General features: G+C 41.0%; 1 protein-coding gene across 7 annotated transcripts in view; it reads left to right on the top strand.

Annotated features, from left to right (window-relative positions):
• The window catches only part of LOC147012142 (protein YIF1B-A-like), a 44,927-nt gene that overhangs the window by 8,203 nt on the left and 22,294 nt on the right, over positions 1–14,430 (top strand). For all 7 annotated transcript variants that reach the window (XR_015051472.1, XR_015051473.1, XM_085855852.1 and 4 more), the window contains exons 2-5: positions 3–187; positions 3,104–3,208; positions 3,410–3,488; positions 10,081–10,138. Coding sequence is in view for 5 of the 7 variants with exons in the window: in XM_085855852.1 (XP_085711978.1) it covers positions 3–187; positions 3,104–3,208; positions 3,410–3,488; positions 10,081–10,138 (427 nt within the window). In the remaining 2 variants the exon portion in view is untranslated. The remainder of the gene's footprint in view (positions 1–2; positions 188–3,103; positions 3,209–3,409; positions 3,489–10,080; positions 10,139–14,430) is intronic.

Raw genomic sequence — 14,430 nt, 5'->3', positions numbered from 1 at the left:
AGGGGTTCAAGCACATCAGGTCCATGAGCCATCGGTTCAGACGAATGTCCAGTCTTCGCAGAGCAAGACCGATGATCGCCCATCCGTGCAAAGCACCCAGGCTGTCTGGGCCCAACCAATGGCTGATGTGGCCATGACATACAGCCAGACCCTGGCCATGCAGAGCTTTGATCTCCTCGACCAAGGGGTTGAAATCTAATTTTTTTCAATTAATATTGGCCTTCGAGGACATGAAAACCAATTTTGTCTTTTCTTTTATGTTCCTTCCAGATAACAATGTTTCATTAAAATGTGGTCCTTGCATTAGATTACTTTTCATTCATAAACATTAACATTTACCCCTTTCAGACCCCAAATTTTAGCCACTCCCCACTCCCATAATTATCCCCACATTTTGTTTTTGAAGGAAAATGGAAGGATATTGTGATCGGCTCTGTCTGCCCATATGTCAGTCTCTGTCTGTCAGTCTGTCTGTCACGCTATCCCCTCTTAAACGTTTGGGCAGATATTTACCAAACTTGGTAGTTATGATCACCACATGGCACGAATGTGCAAGAGCAATGTCATTTTTGGCCCCACATCCTCGGGCATGGTCAAACGGTCAAATACCGAAGAATGCAATTATGGGCACGTTTCTAAACATTTTAAAATGAAGCTGTTCATATGCAATTGACATTGAAGGATGCATGAAATTTTAAATGAGTTTTTGGCTTTGATCCCTGGTTCATGCCTTGGGGGTGGGGGAGGGTGGGGGAGGGTGGGGGACTTTGTATCACAAGCTTCACAATGGGAAAATAAAGTCTTTAACTGGTAATTTGATCTCAATATTCAATATACACATGCACAGTCAATATTCAAGTCACAAACGTCACAGTGAGATCTGGTGAACTCTTTAATCCTACACTATACTCCAAAATAACACTGCTCCAAACAGATGATTCACTGTAGTCCAGTGCAAACAACTCTTAATGATGAGATGATGGTCATTCACAATAACAGATTTATCTTTATCTCATGCTTTGTCTTCATGACTTGGTTAACACTTTCCTCAGACAGTTCCAACAGCATATTGATGCACAAGAGTCACTGCGCAAACTTGGTTTGAACTCGAATGAGGCCTGCCATTAGGCCTGTCGACGATCAACTAGTCATTGCATTAATGTGCTTATCAAGCCATTTGGTTATTGAGGCAAAATAACTTGGCTTCCACTAAACGATCACAAAATACGACTGTACATTATTTGTGACTGCCACAATTTTGCTCGATATATTTAAACAGTCCAAAACTCTTTGATATGCTAATATACCACAGATGGAGCAGAAGATTAATAACCGTCACAGTTTTCATGCAATTTCTTTCCTTTTTCAGGAGGTCTAAACTGAGTTGAGGGAGACTGTATCTGCCAAATTTCTTGAACCTGTGACATTCACACATCATGTCATGGATACCTGAAGAAGTCATTTTCTGGAGGAAGCTATCTGGACAAATTCCGTCTTGCAGACAAAGGCGCCTGTTCTTTTTGGGTTTTTTTGTATGCATTGCAAGGGGGGGGCATGAGATGAGAGGGACGGGTAAGGAAAGGACAAAACAGTGGGGAACAGCCACATTAGGAGATCTGTGGAAGGGAGAGGGATGGGGTGGGGAACATGGGTATATAGGATGGACATTACAGGAACTTTCAGGAAGGAAAGCAGGGAATTTGAAGGAGGTGGGCTTGGGTGGATTTGTTTGTGCCGAGGAAGGACTTTGCACGACGGAGAATTCCCAGTCGGCGACTGGCTTTAGGGGCCAGGTTGGAAATGTGGCTTTCCCAGGAAAGAAGACATTCTGCCAGGAAAGCACCAAGCAAGTCTCAAATCCAAAGGTTTGTGAAAACAATTATATAGCATGGCACAGTCTTGAATATGAATTCACAAACAGAAGAGGCCACTTTGACCAACCAAAATTGGGAAGGTCACTCAAGAATATTGATGCTGTCGCTGACTCAGTCACCTGCAGTCTCTTGAAATCCCTTCGGCACGTTGTCAAGAGCTTAAAATCAGCAAAGAAAGCTTAAGGAGAATTCTGAGAAGAGTGCATACAATTCATCAATGACTTTGCTCGACGTGTGACCCTCTGCACTGAGCGAAATGGTGCCCATTTGGAGCATATCATCGAACATCGATGTCGTCAATAATTTTATTGTGAATTTGTCCAATATCTTGGTAGACAACTGAAATTTTCAATGATATCTTGACAATGAGTGAGGTTTTTTTTTTATAATCTGCAAATTTTGTTTAGTTTGATTTGGATAATATTGAAGTTATTAAAGTTTTCCCTGGGCCCACTTTTTTGTGGGTCACCATGTACATCCATACATACACATAGTCATTGAAGGAAAAAAACAGATGAAATTGCCCTTGAAATCTACTATTTAATTTTATTTTAAAATCTATAATATTGGCAACCCATTTAATTTTTTTTTCCACTTTATAAGCTACACACGAATTTTTATATTAAATAGTCGAACATTATTTTTTTTTTCTTTACATTCCAAATGGTGTTTACAGTTTTTATACACAGTGCAGTCTCTTCACATTTTATTCTTTCAACATTGGTTACATGTTCCTTCCAAGATAATATGCAGCTGAACTCTGATTTACTGCTTTCTCGTCAATTCAAAACACTAAAAGCACCTGTGAACAGAAGTGTTATTTGCCTACCAGTTTGTGTCCATTCCTTGACAAGTGCGTGCGGTTGTCAACATGTCTCCCCAAACACTACATGGGTTTGTCACAATAAAACCTCCAGACGTATAGTCCTGCAACACTGCAGTTGCTACTTGTACCGTAGTACAAGATTTCCAAAATATGCTTCCACAAAATGAACCGCTTAATTTTGAAGGCATTAAAACAAAATAAATACGAAATGAAAATGATTTTTAGCAATTTGATTGGTATGTAAAATACTCACTATATTGATCTACCAACAGTATATTAGTGCCTGCAAGAGCATCATTAGCTTATTTGATCAATACCACTTGTTTAGATCTTTTAACAGGGTAATATAAAACATGGCATTATGTTGTTCTGCAACAACTGAGTTGAACAATTGTGTTTGCAGATTGCAAAGTACTTTCCCTTGAGGAAGCTTCGCTGTTGTTTTGCAGTGGACACAGAATATGTCCAAAGAAAGTTGGCATTGCTGTTATTTCCTTATTTCCACAAGGTATTGCACATTGCACTTGACGGATTTCTTTCCAATCATTTGTTGGTTACAAGCACCAGTGAGCTTGATACGTCTATTGATGTGAAAAAGTGAACTTGAACTTTGAATTGAATGTCGCTCTTCCAAAATATATTTCTGGGAGAAATGGTGAGAAGCTCAGTTCACTGACGTCTCATGTTTTGGATCATTCTGTATCCACAGAGCTGGGAAACTGATCATCAAAACGGAAGAGGAATGACACCAAAGACCAATATCAACATTCCCGATCTCTACATCCCAAGTAAGTCGAATAACATTTTGATCATTTCTGTTTTACCTCTGCCACCGAAGATGGACAGGGTTATGTTTTCACTTATGTTTGTCTGTTTGTTTATCTGTCTGTGAGCAGGATGTCTCAAAATGTTATGGAGAGATTCGGATGAAACTTGGTGGACAGGTTGAGTGTGTGACAAGGACGAACTGATTAGATTTTGGTGAAGATCTGGTTCCAGATCCACAATTTATAATTAGCCTGCATTTGCGAAGTGAAAAGCAGGGTTAAGCAATCGGTCACGTACGTATGTGTCTGCATTTCAAAGGAGGAAATTCAAACTTTGCCCACATGTTACATGACCATTTGATCAAGTGCATATTGAGGCTACATTGAAAGCCGTTCTAAATTGGTATCATCGTCGTTTCAGCCATTATTGTGCTCGGCTGGTGAAAAACGTGACGAAGAAGAAGATGTACAATTTGGCGTTTTAACTATCTCCCGATTTATACTTTAGCGATCTACTCTGGCATCTTTATCGCCCTTGGTAGTGATGAAAACACTCGAATGAGAATGAAAGCTGCTTAGCAAAGGCTTATTGATGTACTATATAGCAAACTTTTCAAAGTATAATTTTTACACATCACCTCAGAAGTGTACATAGATGTAATTACAAATTTGCCACCAGAAGAGTTGGCTCCCACCATGTTCTTCTGGAGACTGCACAGGGTAAGTATTACATCAATACCATCCAGTATTTTTTTTTTAATGTGATTCTTCACTGTTGAGAGGGAGGGCCAAAAACGATATAATCGCATGATATTTCAAAAAGTTGTGGATTGATTCGGCCAAAACGTGGTGGATGAGTTGTGTCTGACTAGAGCAAGCAGATTTAGATTTTGGTTCAGGTCCGGATGCAGATCCGGCCTATCGGTGGCATACAAAACGTAAACTGTGAGGCCTGGTGAAGGTATGTGCTCGACTGAGTGCCTTTTAATTGGCTTCTGTATTTCCCTAGTGTTTTAATACCGTGTAATCCCATTGTAACGAAAAGATGCACTCCACAGACTCGTATTGATAAATTGTGATACCACGACCACTGAAAATATGTGGTACATATATAGATGCCAGGGTTAATAGCTAGCCCCTTATTGTCCATGTTGTCAAAGATAAATGTAAACACGCTGCTAATAATGGTGATTTATCAAAGATGATCGGTTGGAACCTTTCTGACATTTCCTTATTTTGCACATTGAGGAATAATTATGTTTAACATCTTCAAAATGGGTTAAGATTACAGAAAGTATCTTGATCGTCAGCAATATAATGTGTCAGATGGTTGATCATTCATTCATTATTTTTGGTCAGCAAAAAAAAAATTGAGGCCTGGTGTAATGGCACGGCCTGAAATATACACCGAGAGTGTTTTCGAAAAATTATGTTAAAGTGGAAGTATTGTGACATTATGAGCGATCCAACAAAGTCAAATATTAATTATAGTGTAGAATAGATACCACAAGTGAGTTACTCTCGCAAGCATGGGAAAGGCTGTAAAACGATAATGATTATGATGATGAGTGCTTAGTTTAAAAAAAAAAAAAGACTGCAGAAGGTACCAAAAAGTTAGTTCACTTCGCATCTGTGATGAAGCTAAAAGGTTCGACAGGGTGTTTACATTGTCATTTACTTTTTAAATTTCTTTCAGCATGTGCCTGCATACCTACCACTGGTAAACAAAACTTTGTTTTCTTGTAAGCCAAGTCATTTCACAGAAATATTGAACATTTCACAAAATGAAAAAGATTGATAAATGTATACTTAACTGGGGGTAAGCAGTTCTACATACCACACCATACTGACATTGTCTGCTTCCCATGAGCAATGCAGTGAGAAAGGATCATGATTTGTAATCTTTCTCGATACTATGTTGAGAATCCCATGACAAATTAGAACAGCACTCGGTATAATCCAAATCTGTCCATAACTTTTTGTATATTGTGCAATATATCGTTTTTGGCTCCATTTCTCAATGGGGAAGATTTACTTCAAAAAATCAAAAAAAAATTATCAGATTCGGATCCATGTCCAGATCTTTACCAAAATCTCATCAATTCGTCCTTGTCACACACCCAATCTGTCCACCAGTTTCATCCGAATCCATCCATAACTTTTTGAGATATTGTGCTCACAGACAGACAGAGACAAACAAGGGTGAAAACATAACCTTCATCCACCTGAGGTGGCAGAGATAATTAATTATTGCTGTCAAGGTAAGATATGGCATCGGTTAAATAGGCCAACGTAGTATTTTGCAGAATCGATTAAAAGTGCCCCATCACCGTTACGGTGCATCACTTCATATGTGGGATCGGTAAACCCCAACCCATTGTGCAAAATGGGGTTATTAAATGGAATGGAACTCTGTAGACTTAGGTTTGATTCTGGTTTACGGATGTTGGATGATGGTAACTTCGTCCAATGACCACATGATCAAAAGTTATGGTTAGATAGGCAAATGGAAAGACTCAACAAACTGGTACAATGCAGGTCAACACAGATGACTTGATTGGTGAACAGATGCTGCCAAAGTGAGGATCATATGACTTGTTAAACTGGAAGCGGACCATCTGGCTGCTCAGCTTTTGAACCAATGCAGGCTCAAGTGAGTTGAGGGCTTCCTGAAGCTCTGTTTCTCCACTTTTAAAGTAAACCACCATGGAATCTGGATGTAGTGGATGCCACGATTGGAAAAATGGTCACACAAGCAATGATAGAGAAACATAGCATTATGGGAAAATGTGGTGAATGCAAGAGGACATTACAATTATAATCCATGTGGGGTAGAAAAGCACAACCTCTAAATACATCCTTTATTTAACACAGGACATTCAAAAACTTTCTGATGTGTTGCTTTAAGAACAACAAGGTCATGACTTTGCAGCATTAATTGAAACTTTCATGATATTGCTTTTGTGTACCATTTGGTATTCTTTCTTACTCATTCCAAAGCAATGCAAAGGCCTTTGCAGTGCTTTGGAATGATAGGCTATCAGCGTGCTTATGTCCTGTCGTATTGTGTTATGTCTCCTTTGTGAAGTTTGCCTTTCTGCTTAACATTTTGATTGAATCATGAGCTGGTCCTTCCTCCACTTGGAATATGTTGTTCAATCCTTACAAATTTCACACTCTCACTCTTTCTCTCAGAAAATACCTTCTAGTGAACCCTCCCAGCTACTTCCTTCACAATCCTCTTGAAGTTCAGTTGCTCAAACCTCTGGGTCTCGCTATCAGCCATGATCTTTCTTGGGCAGACCACATTTATAAGTTGGCCTCCAAGCTAGTCACATACTGGATATCCTCCATTGTGCAGTGTTTCCTTGGCAAATCTGAACTTTTATCGACGAACATGGCATTCATCCACAGCTTGATGGAGTACTACTCTCTCCTTTGGGCTAGCACCCCTGATTCACACCTTGTTCAGCTTGGGGCCATTGAAACCAAGGCTTTCAAAAACATTGGAATCTCCCGTGATAAAAAGTGAGTTTCTGGGCCTATCACTTTCACATCACAGACAGGTCAGTGATCTCTGTCTTTTACCACCTCGTGCCTGGTCTTTCACCCTCTACTCTCCCCGAGTTGTGTCCCCTATCCCCACACTCGGGCTTCTGCAGGTGCATGTGATCGGCCAGTTACACCCCTCCAGTGAAACTCCCAAAATCCAAACTCACTTCTCACCGCAATTCATTCGTTCCTCTATATTTTAATGACCTGTGGAACCGACTTCCTCAGTCTGTTCAATCTCATTCTTCCATCCAGGGCTTCAAGACAGCTGTTTACCACCCTAGCAGGTCATCCACAACTATGGTATTTTCTTCTCCCATTAACCCCCTCCAAAGCCACCTCTTTGCAGTTTTTCCTTCCACTTCCATGGTTGAGAGTTTGTGGCTGCATCCATATTGTGCAGCTCTGTCTATCCCTTTTCGCACCAAGTTCCCTTCTATTCTGCCCCTCTATCCTGTTGTTCGTGTGTGCATGTGTGTGTCTCTCTCTCCCCCCCCACCCCTCCCAACATTCACGTACATACAGACATATCTCAACGTGTGGAGTGTGACGAGCACTCCTACGATCTCCATTGGACATGGTCCTACACCAAAGCATCACCTCCAATCCAGAGGCCTCAGCTTGCCAACTCTGTCATGCAGACAAAGATGACATGATCAACATCAGTTAAACACCAAACGGAGCAGCCTACATATTTAAATTTACATATTTTAATGAATAATTACATATTATATATTTATATATATATATATATATATATATATATATATATATATATATATATATATATATATATATATATATATATATATATATATATATATATATATATATATAGATGTCATGCCATGTTGTTTGCTGTCATGAGTTACCTTACCAATTCTCTTGCTGGCTGTACAAATAAATCCGGTTGAATTATTTAATATTTTGCATTCCCCACCAGTGGAATAATCATTATGCTGGTGCAGTCCAGCACATGTGGTGTGGAAGTTCCCCTTTCAACTTGAAGTTATTATCCCCATGTGCTTTTTGAGAAAAAAATGGTGGGGATATTGTAATCGGCTTCATCTGTCTGTGTGTCACGCTATCTCCTCCTTAATCGATGTGCATAAATTCACCAAATTTGGTGGTTATGATAACCACGTGGCTCAAAGGTGCAAGAGCCATAAAATTTTGCCCCCCCCCCCTAATCTTGGGGGGGGGGCAGGGTGAAGAGCTGAAATACCAAAAAATTACGGGCACATTTTAAAACATTTTTGGAATGAAACCTTGTGCATGCAATCAGCGATGGGGAGGAATGAAATATGTAACAATCTTTTTTTGGATTCGACCCCATGCCCCAGGGAGTAGGGACATGCCTTATGTTCATGCCCCAGGGAGTAGGGACTTCGGGTCACTGGGGGTCAAAACGGAAAACATGTTTTTAAACTAATTTTGATATTGGATCATTCCTAGTGTAACTTTATGCCATCTTTCAATTTGGCTTTCAGTGGGAAGCTTGGGGATTTGTGATGGCGCACCATCGACTTCTCTCTAGTTACCGTACTTTTCAGCCTATAAGTCTGTGTGTAGTATTAATCGAATTGGCTAATTTCCCCATTTTTCTTTCCTTCATTCATTGATGAGTCTATTTGGAGTATAAGATGAAGCTAAATCAATTACGGTAGTAAGAAACTGTCACTCAGAATAATAGAGGTGTTAATTCCTCCCAAACACCTACAACGTATCGTTAGTTATGACATGGTACTTCCAGGGTCATGAACATTAATGAGCTGTTTTGTGCATAATATTTGAATTACTTTGTGCGATGACCTTTCAGATAAATTAGGAATGTAAATTGTTTTCAACATGCTTATCATATTGAGGTACAGAATCATTATCACCACTGGCTCGTAGCTCATTACATTTTGTCACAGTTCACTACTCCTCATAATAAACATGAACATCTGACACTTATTGTAATACAAGCAATGTTTGTCCACTTAGCTTTTCGGCCACAATTAGCCTTCTTGGTTTTCTCAACACAAGATTCATCCACATACAAATGCACCATTTGTATGTCCCTGGTGCTATGATCGCACAATCTCGTAGCACCTCAGTGATGACTTCTCTGCTCCGGATTGACCGCAGCTATTCGATAGCTTAATGGGAGATTTCTCGATTCCAGATTCACCGCGTTACTCACCCAAAAGCCTGATCAGGACGAGGGGGAAGTGGAGCACCACATCGCTCTGGGCTTACCTCCCCTTTGCATTCCCAACCCACAAATTTATTTGAGCAGTGCGTTTGAGACACGAAGGCCTGATTGCCCTCACTGTAACCCAACTACTCCACACCTGCACCTCCCCCATCCCAAGTAATCTCAGCGCTACATTTTTGTGAGTACCCCTATAACTGTTCATTTCATAATCCATTTTGTGTTCTTTATTGATTTGTTTAATATTTGTTTCTAATATGTCGCTAAGTGAGGTTAAAGTGATGTCAGGGTGACCCAAATGTGCTCTGGGAACGCACCCATCCCACCACCCATTATAACACTACATCTATGGGAATATCTCTTCTGCTTTACTTTGTTTTGCTTAATGTTGCACTTTCTCGAACGCATACATGACGTGAAGGGGAAACTTGCTGGCGTGTGTTTTAAATTAACAATTCTACAATTTATTTCAGGAAACAACAAACTTTGAAAAAAAAATTCATTAATGCAACTCAATGTCTTAAAACGTAGACAAGCCGATTCTGAGTATAAGTTGAGGCTCGGACCTTAGGGGAAAAATAGTATTGACTTGCACGCCAAAAATATGGGACATATTTTTATGCTGGCCCAATGTGGCAGGAATTATGTATTTTTGAATGTTGATTTTTTATGGATTCTATTTTTTGTTTTATGCTGTCCTGAAATATTAATTGGCCAATTTAACACAAGAGTTCACTATTTGCTATCCATGATATTGAATCTGTTGTATCACATATTTCTTATATTGGGACTCTTCTTTTCTGCAAAATATAATGCTATCTGGTTCATGTTGTGATATTTTTCACTCATCGTTCACTTTTGCAGCAATGGCCCTGCTCACATTCATCTTGGTGGAAGGATGGTCTCATGGTGTCCATAGCAGGTAGCAACAGTAGAACACTTCTGCACCATTACCAAGTTTTAATTTAATATTATTTTTAATTAATCCCACTTTTCCTTCCTCATGTTGCATCTTTTGTGGTGTATTCTTCCTTTATTCAGATTTACAATGGCATAAAATATGTATAATGACTTGGTTTGTCATCATTTATTTGTGATTACTTTAGCTTATGGAACAGACAAGCCACTTGATATCCACACAACAAAATTAGCAAACAAATTATACTCAAAATAGTCATCAACATCTTCTAAAAGAGATTGCACAAAATAACTTATTATGGCATATATTCATTGCAAGCAAATACCACCTGTTGCTTCGCTGATGGGAACACTGAGATTGGGGCAAAAAAGAGGGGGGGGGAGCTAGAGAGTGGTGCGGGAAAAGAGAGAGGAGAGAGGAGGCAGGAGGGGTGGGGGGCAGGGGAGGGAGAAGGAAGGCAGCAAGAGATGAGAGGAAGGGAAGGCAGACGTGTGGTGGAGCGTCATTTACGATTCATACTGTCTCGTCAAAAGTATTTTGCAAAGAATAACAGTGAAGATGGAAACAAAATAATGTCTGAAATTCATTTTCTACCGGTCATACCAATAAATACCACTCAGAGACAATCTCCCATCCAGACACGTCTGGAGACAAACACCGCCCGGACATAACCACCGTTCAGACACATGGAGACAAACTCCCATCCAGACATAAACATCCCCCGGAGACAAACTCCCATCCGGACATAATCACCATCCAGAGACAGACACACATAGATAGATATAGAGGGTAGGGGAGTTCTCAGAGAGAATATGGAATGCTTTGTGAAATGCACGCACGCATGCACACGTGCACATGCACGCACGCACATACATGCTTGGCTAATATTGGCAATTTTTCAGGATCGGTGTGATTACCGACTTCAGTACAGACTGTATACAACCCCGAAACATTGAGTATCTTCATAAGTTACGGGATGAAACTTTGCCTCCACAGCACCCGTAACGGGCATGGAATGTCCACACACCCACAGAGAGTCCCTGCAGATCCAAATATACCCATATGGACTATGCCCGCGTGCACTGTATACGTACCTCCACCTTGTTGGAACTGTCGGCTGTACATACCGATCGGGACACAAGCTGTACCACTATGCACTGCAGGGCGCTCAGTAGGTGGCTTAAGCACTCAAGCAAGCACTCCAATGGAACGCCTGACTTGGCAAGTGATTACCAATTGCCGTCGCTACAACTATGCACCCGGAAGCGCCCATGCAATGTCCGAATTGGACAAATCAACATTTTTTTAGGAGTCGGAACTGCTGATACTTTCATATCTGGAACTTACCTTTTGTAATTATTCTTAGTTTGAGATTCTCTCAGTTATTCATATGCACAAATGAAATAAAGCCACAAATGCTGGCGTCTCCACCCAGTGATTCGTAATTATGATGAACAAGCATTTGATAATATGAGTGAGGAAAGTGGGGGTGGGGACTTTAACGTTAAGAAATCGTTGCGGCCTGTTCTAAGTCAAAGCATGGTTTAGCAGGCCAAAAACATGGCAGCTTCAAACCCCAGTGAGGTTACACAGGAAACGACTTAAGACCTCGGACAGCAAGTTGGCCGAGGATCCATCCATCCATCATCCTTTGGGACCATACTCTGTGCAGAGCGTTATTGCTGCCTAAGCAGTCTCCTTGGCTATTATGCACAATCCTTGGATAGGTCGCCACTCCGACACAGTATACCAGCAAGCTGGTACTCATTTTTCTGACCTCGGAAGGATGACAAGCAGTCATCCCCACCTGGTGTTAATTCAACAGCCGAGGGGGATTTGAACTCAGAATCCTAGGATCCCAAACCCACTACGCTAACCATTAAGCTAACACCAAGCTAAAGGCCCTGTCACACCTTGACGTTTTAGCCAGCGTATGCCGACGTATAAAAATTTTGTCTAAAACGCTGGCGTACGTCGAATACGTTATGGGTAAGTTTGGTATACGTTAAGAGCACGCTGGCATACGTCGTAGTACGCCGAGCTCGTCGACAAATTTTAAGCATGCTCAAAATTTTTCAACATATGCCAGCGTATGACTCGCATGTTCCGCATACGCTGGCCATAAGTTGTAGGCACGTTATGCGATCGTTGACACACGTCGATACACATTACTTGTAAGTTACTCATAAGTCGAAACACATCGAGGTAATGTTTAGCGTACCCGAAAGTTATTTCTAACCTATGAGTAATGTGCTTTGAACCTATGTGTAACGTATCTCCAACGCATATTGACATATGTAGACGTATTTGATTGACGTCTTCCGGGCGACCACAGAACTTATTGAACGTGTTTCTAACTTGCAGCTACCGTATAATGGCGTATTGGCAGCGTTTAGGGGAATTGGTATATAAAAATGGGGTTCACAGGAGGAACCCATCAGTGTTTCAGACTCCATGTTGAGTAGATGTCCATGTCAGTAGTAGTAGTAGTAGTAGGTCCATGTCAGTAGTAGATGGGGAGGGTGTGGGTGATGATGGATCCTCCTGGCGTCCACGGCCACGGCCAGGAGACTTCTTGGCAGCATTCTTCGAAGTTTTCTTCGGCATGACGATGATGTTGACACTTCGATGTCTAGTTTGGTTATGATGAAAATCGTCGAGCGGCAGCGTCCATTTAAATAGTCGAGCGGCAGCGATTTTTTTTTTTTTTTTTTTTTTTTTATTTTTATTTTTTTATTTTTTTTTTAACATCGTTGAGCGGCAGCCTTTTAAAAGGCTACGCCACGTGATCGTCGGTGATACGCTGCCGCGGGCTATGCATATGTTAGACTATCGTTGGGCATACGTTGTGAACGCCGACAACATGCTAAGCATTCGTTGGTATGTTATCTATAAGTTATCGAAACTTTCTGTGTACTTTACTAATACGTTATGCATACATCCAACTCGTTATGAATATGCCCAAAACTGAAAAAAAACATCAATAGTTCAGCGTAGAAAAACGTTAAAAAAAATGCCGAAGGAAACGTTGAAGAATGCTGCGAAGAAGTCTCCTGGCCGTGGCTGTGGAGCGGACGCAAACAGGATCCATCATCACCCACACCCTCCCCATCACGCTCACCAATACTACTGACATGGACCTACTACTACTACTACTATGACTACTACTAATACTACTGACATGGACATCTACTCACCATGGAGTCTGAAACACTGACGGGTTCCTCCTGTGAACCCCATTTTTAGATACCAATTCCCCTAAACGCTGCCATTACGCCATTATACGGTAGCTGTAAGTTAGAAACACGTTCAGTAAGTTCTGTGGTCGTCCGGAAGAAGTCAATCAAATGCGTTTGAGATACGTTACATATAGGTTCAAAGCACATTACTTATAGGTTAGAAATAAGTTTCGGGGACGCTAAACATTACCTTGACGTGTTTCGACTTGTGAGTAACTTACAAGTAACGTGTGTCAATGATCGCATAACTTGCCTACAACTTATGGCCAGCGTATGCAGAACGTGTGCGTCATACGCTGGCATACGTCCACAAATTTTTAGCATGCTTAAAATTTGTCGACGAGCTCGGCGTACTCGACGTATACCAGTGTGCTTCAGCGTGCCCTTAACGTATACAAAACTTACCCATAACGTATTCGACGTGTGCCAGCGTATTCGGCAAATTTTTCATTGGTCTGCAAACGCTTGCTAAAACATCAAGGTGTGACGGGGCATGACGGTGATGTTGACACTTTGATGTCTAGTGCGGTTATGATTTAAATCGTTGAGCGGCAGCCTATTAATAGCCTACGCCACATGATCGTCGGTGATACGCTGCCGCACGCGATGCATACGTTAGACTATCGTTGGGCATACATTGTGAACGCCGACAACACGCTAAGCATTCGTTGGTATAAGTTATCGAAACGTTCTGTGTACCTTACTAATACGTTATGCATACGTTCAACTCGTGAATACGCCCAAAACTGAAAAAACCATCAATAGTTCAGCATACGCCAGTGTTTTACATACATTTTGACACGTTGCCATACGCTGGCTAAAACGTCAAGGTGTGACGGGGCCCTAACATCGGCATGGTTGAGGATCATGAAGGATATAATTAAATAAGGCTGTTAATTATCTTCAAAAGGGATGTTTTACTTAACCCAAACACCAAATTTTCACTCTTGTACTTCCTTGGAGTTTTCTTTGTATGCTTGTAAAGTTTCAGGCTGCGAGGTTTCATGGTTTTTGAGGGATGGAGCGTGCACACACACACACACACACACACACACA

Source organism: Eptatretus burgeri, chromosome 15, assembly GCF_056783735.1.
Source record: "Eptatretus burgeri isolate ZD-2024b chromosome 15, Ebu_testis_v1, whole genome shotgun sequence".
NCBI classification, from domain to species: domain Eukaryota; kingdom Metazoa; phylum Chordata; class Myxini; order Myxiniformes; family Myxinidae; genus Eptatretus; species Eptatretus burgeri.
This window is presented reverse-complemented; position numbering and strand designations above follow the sequence as displayed.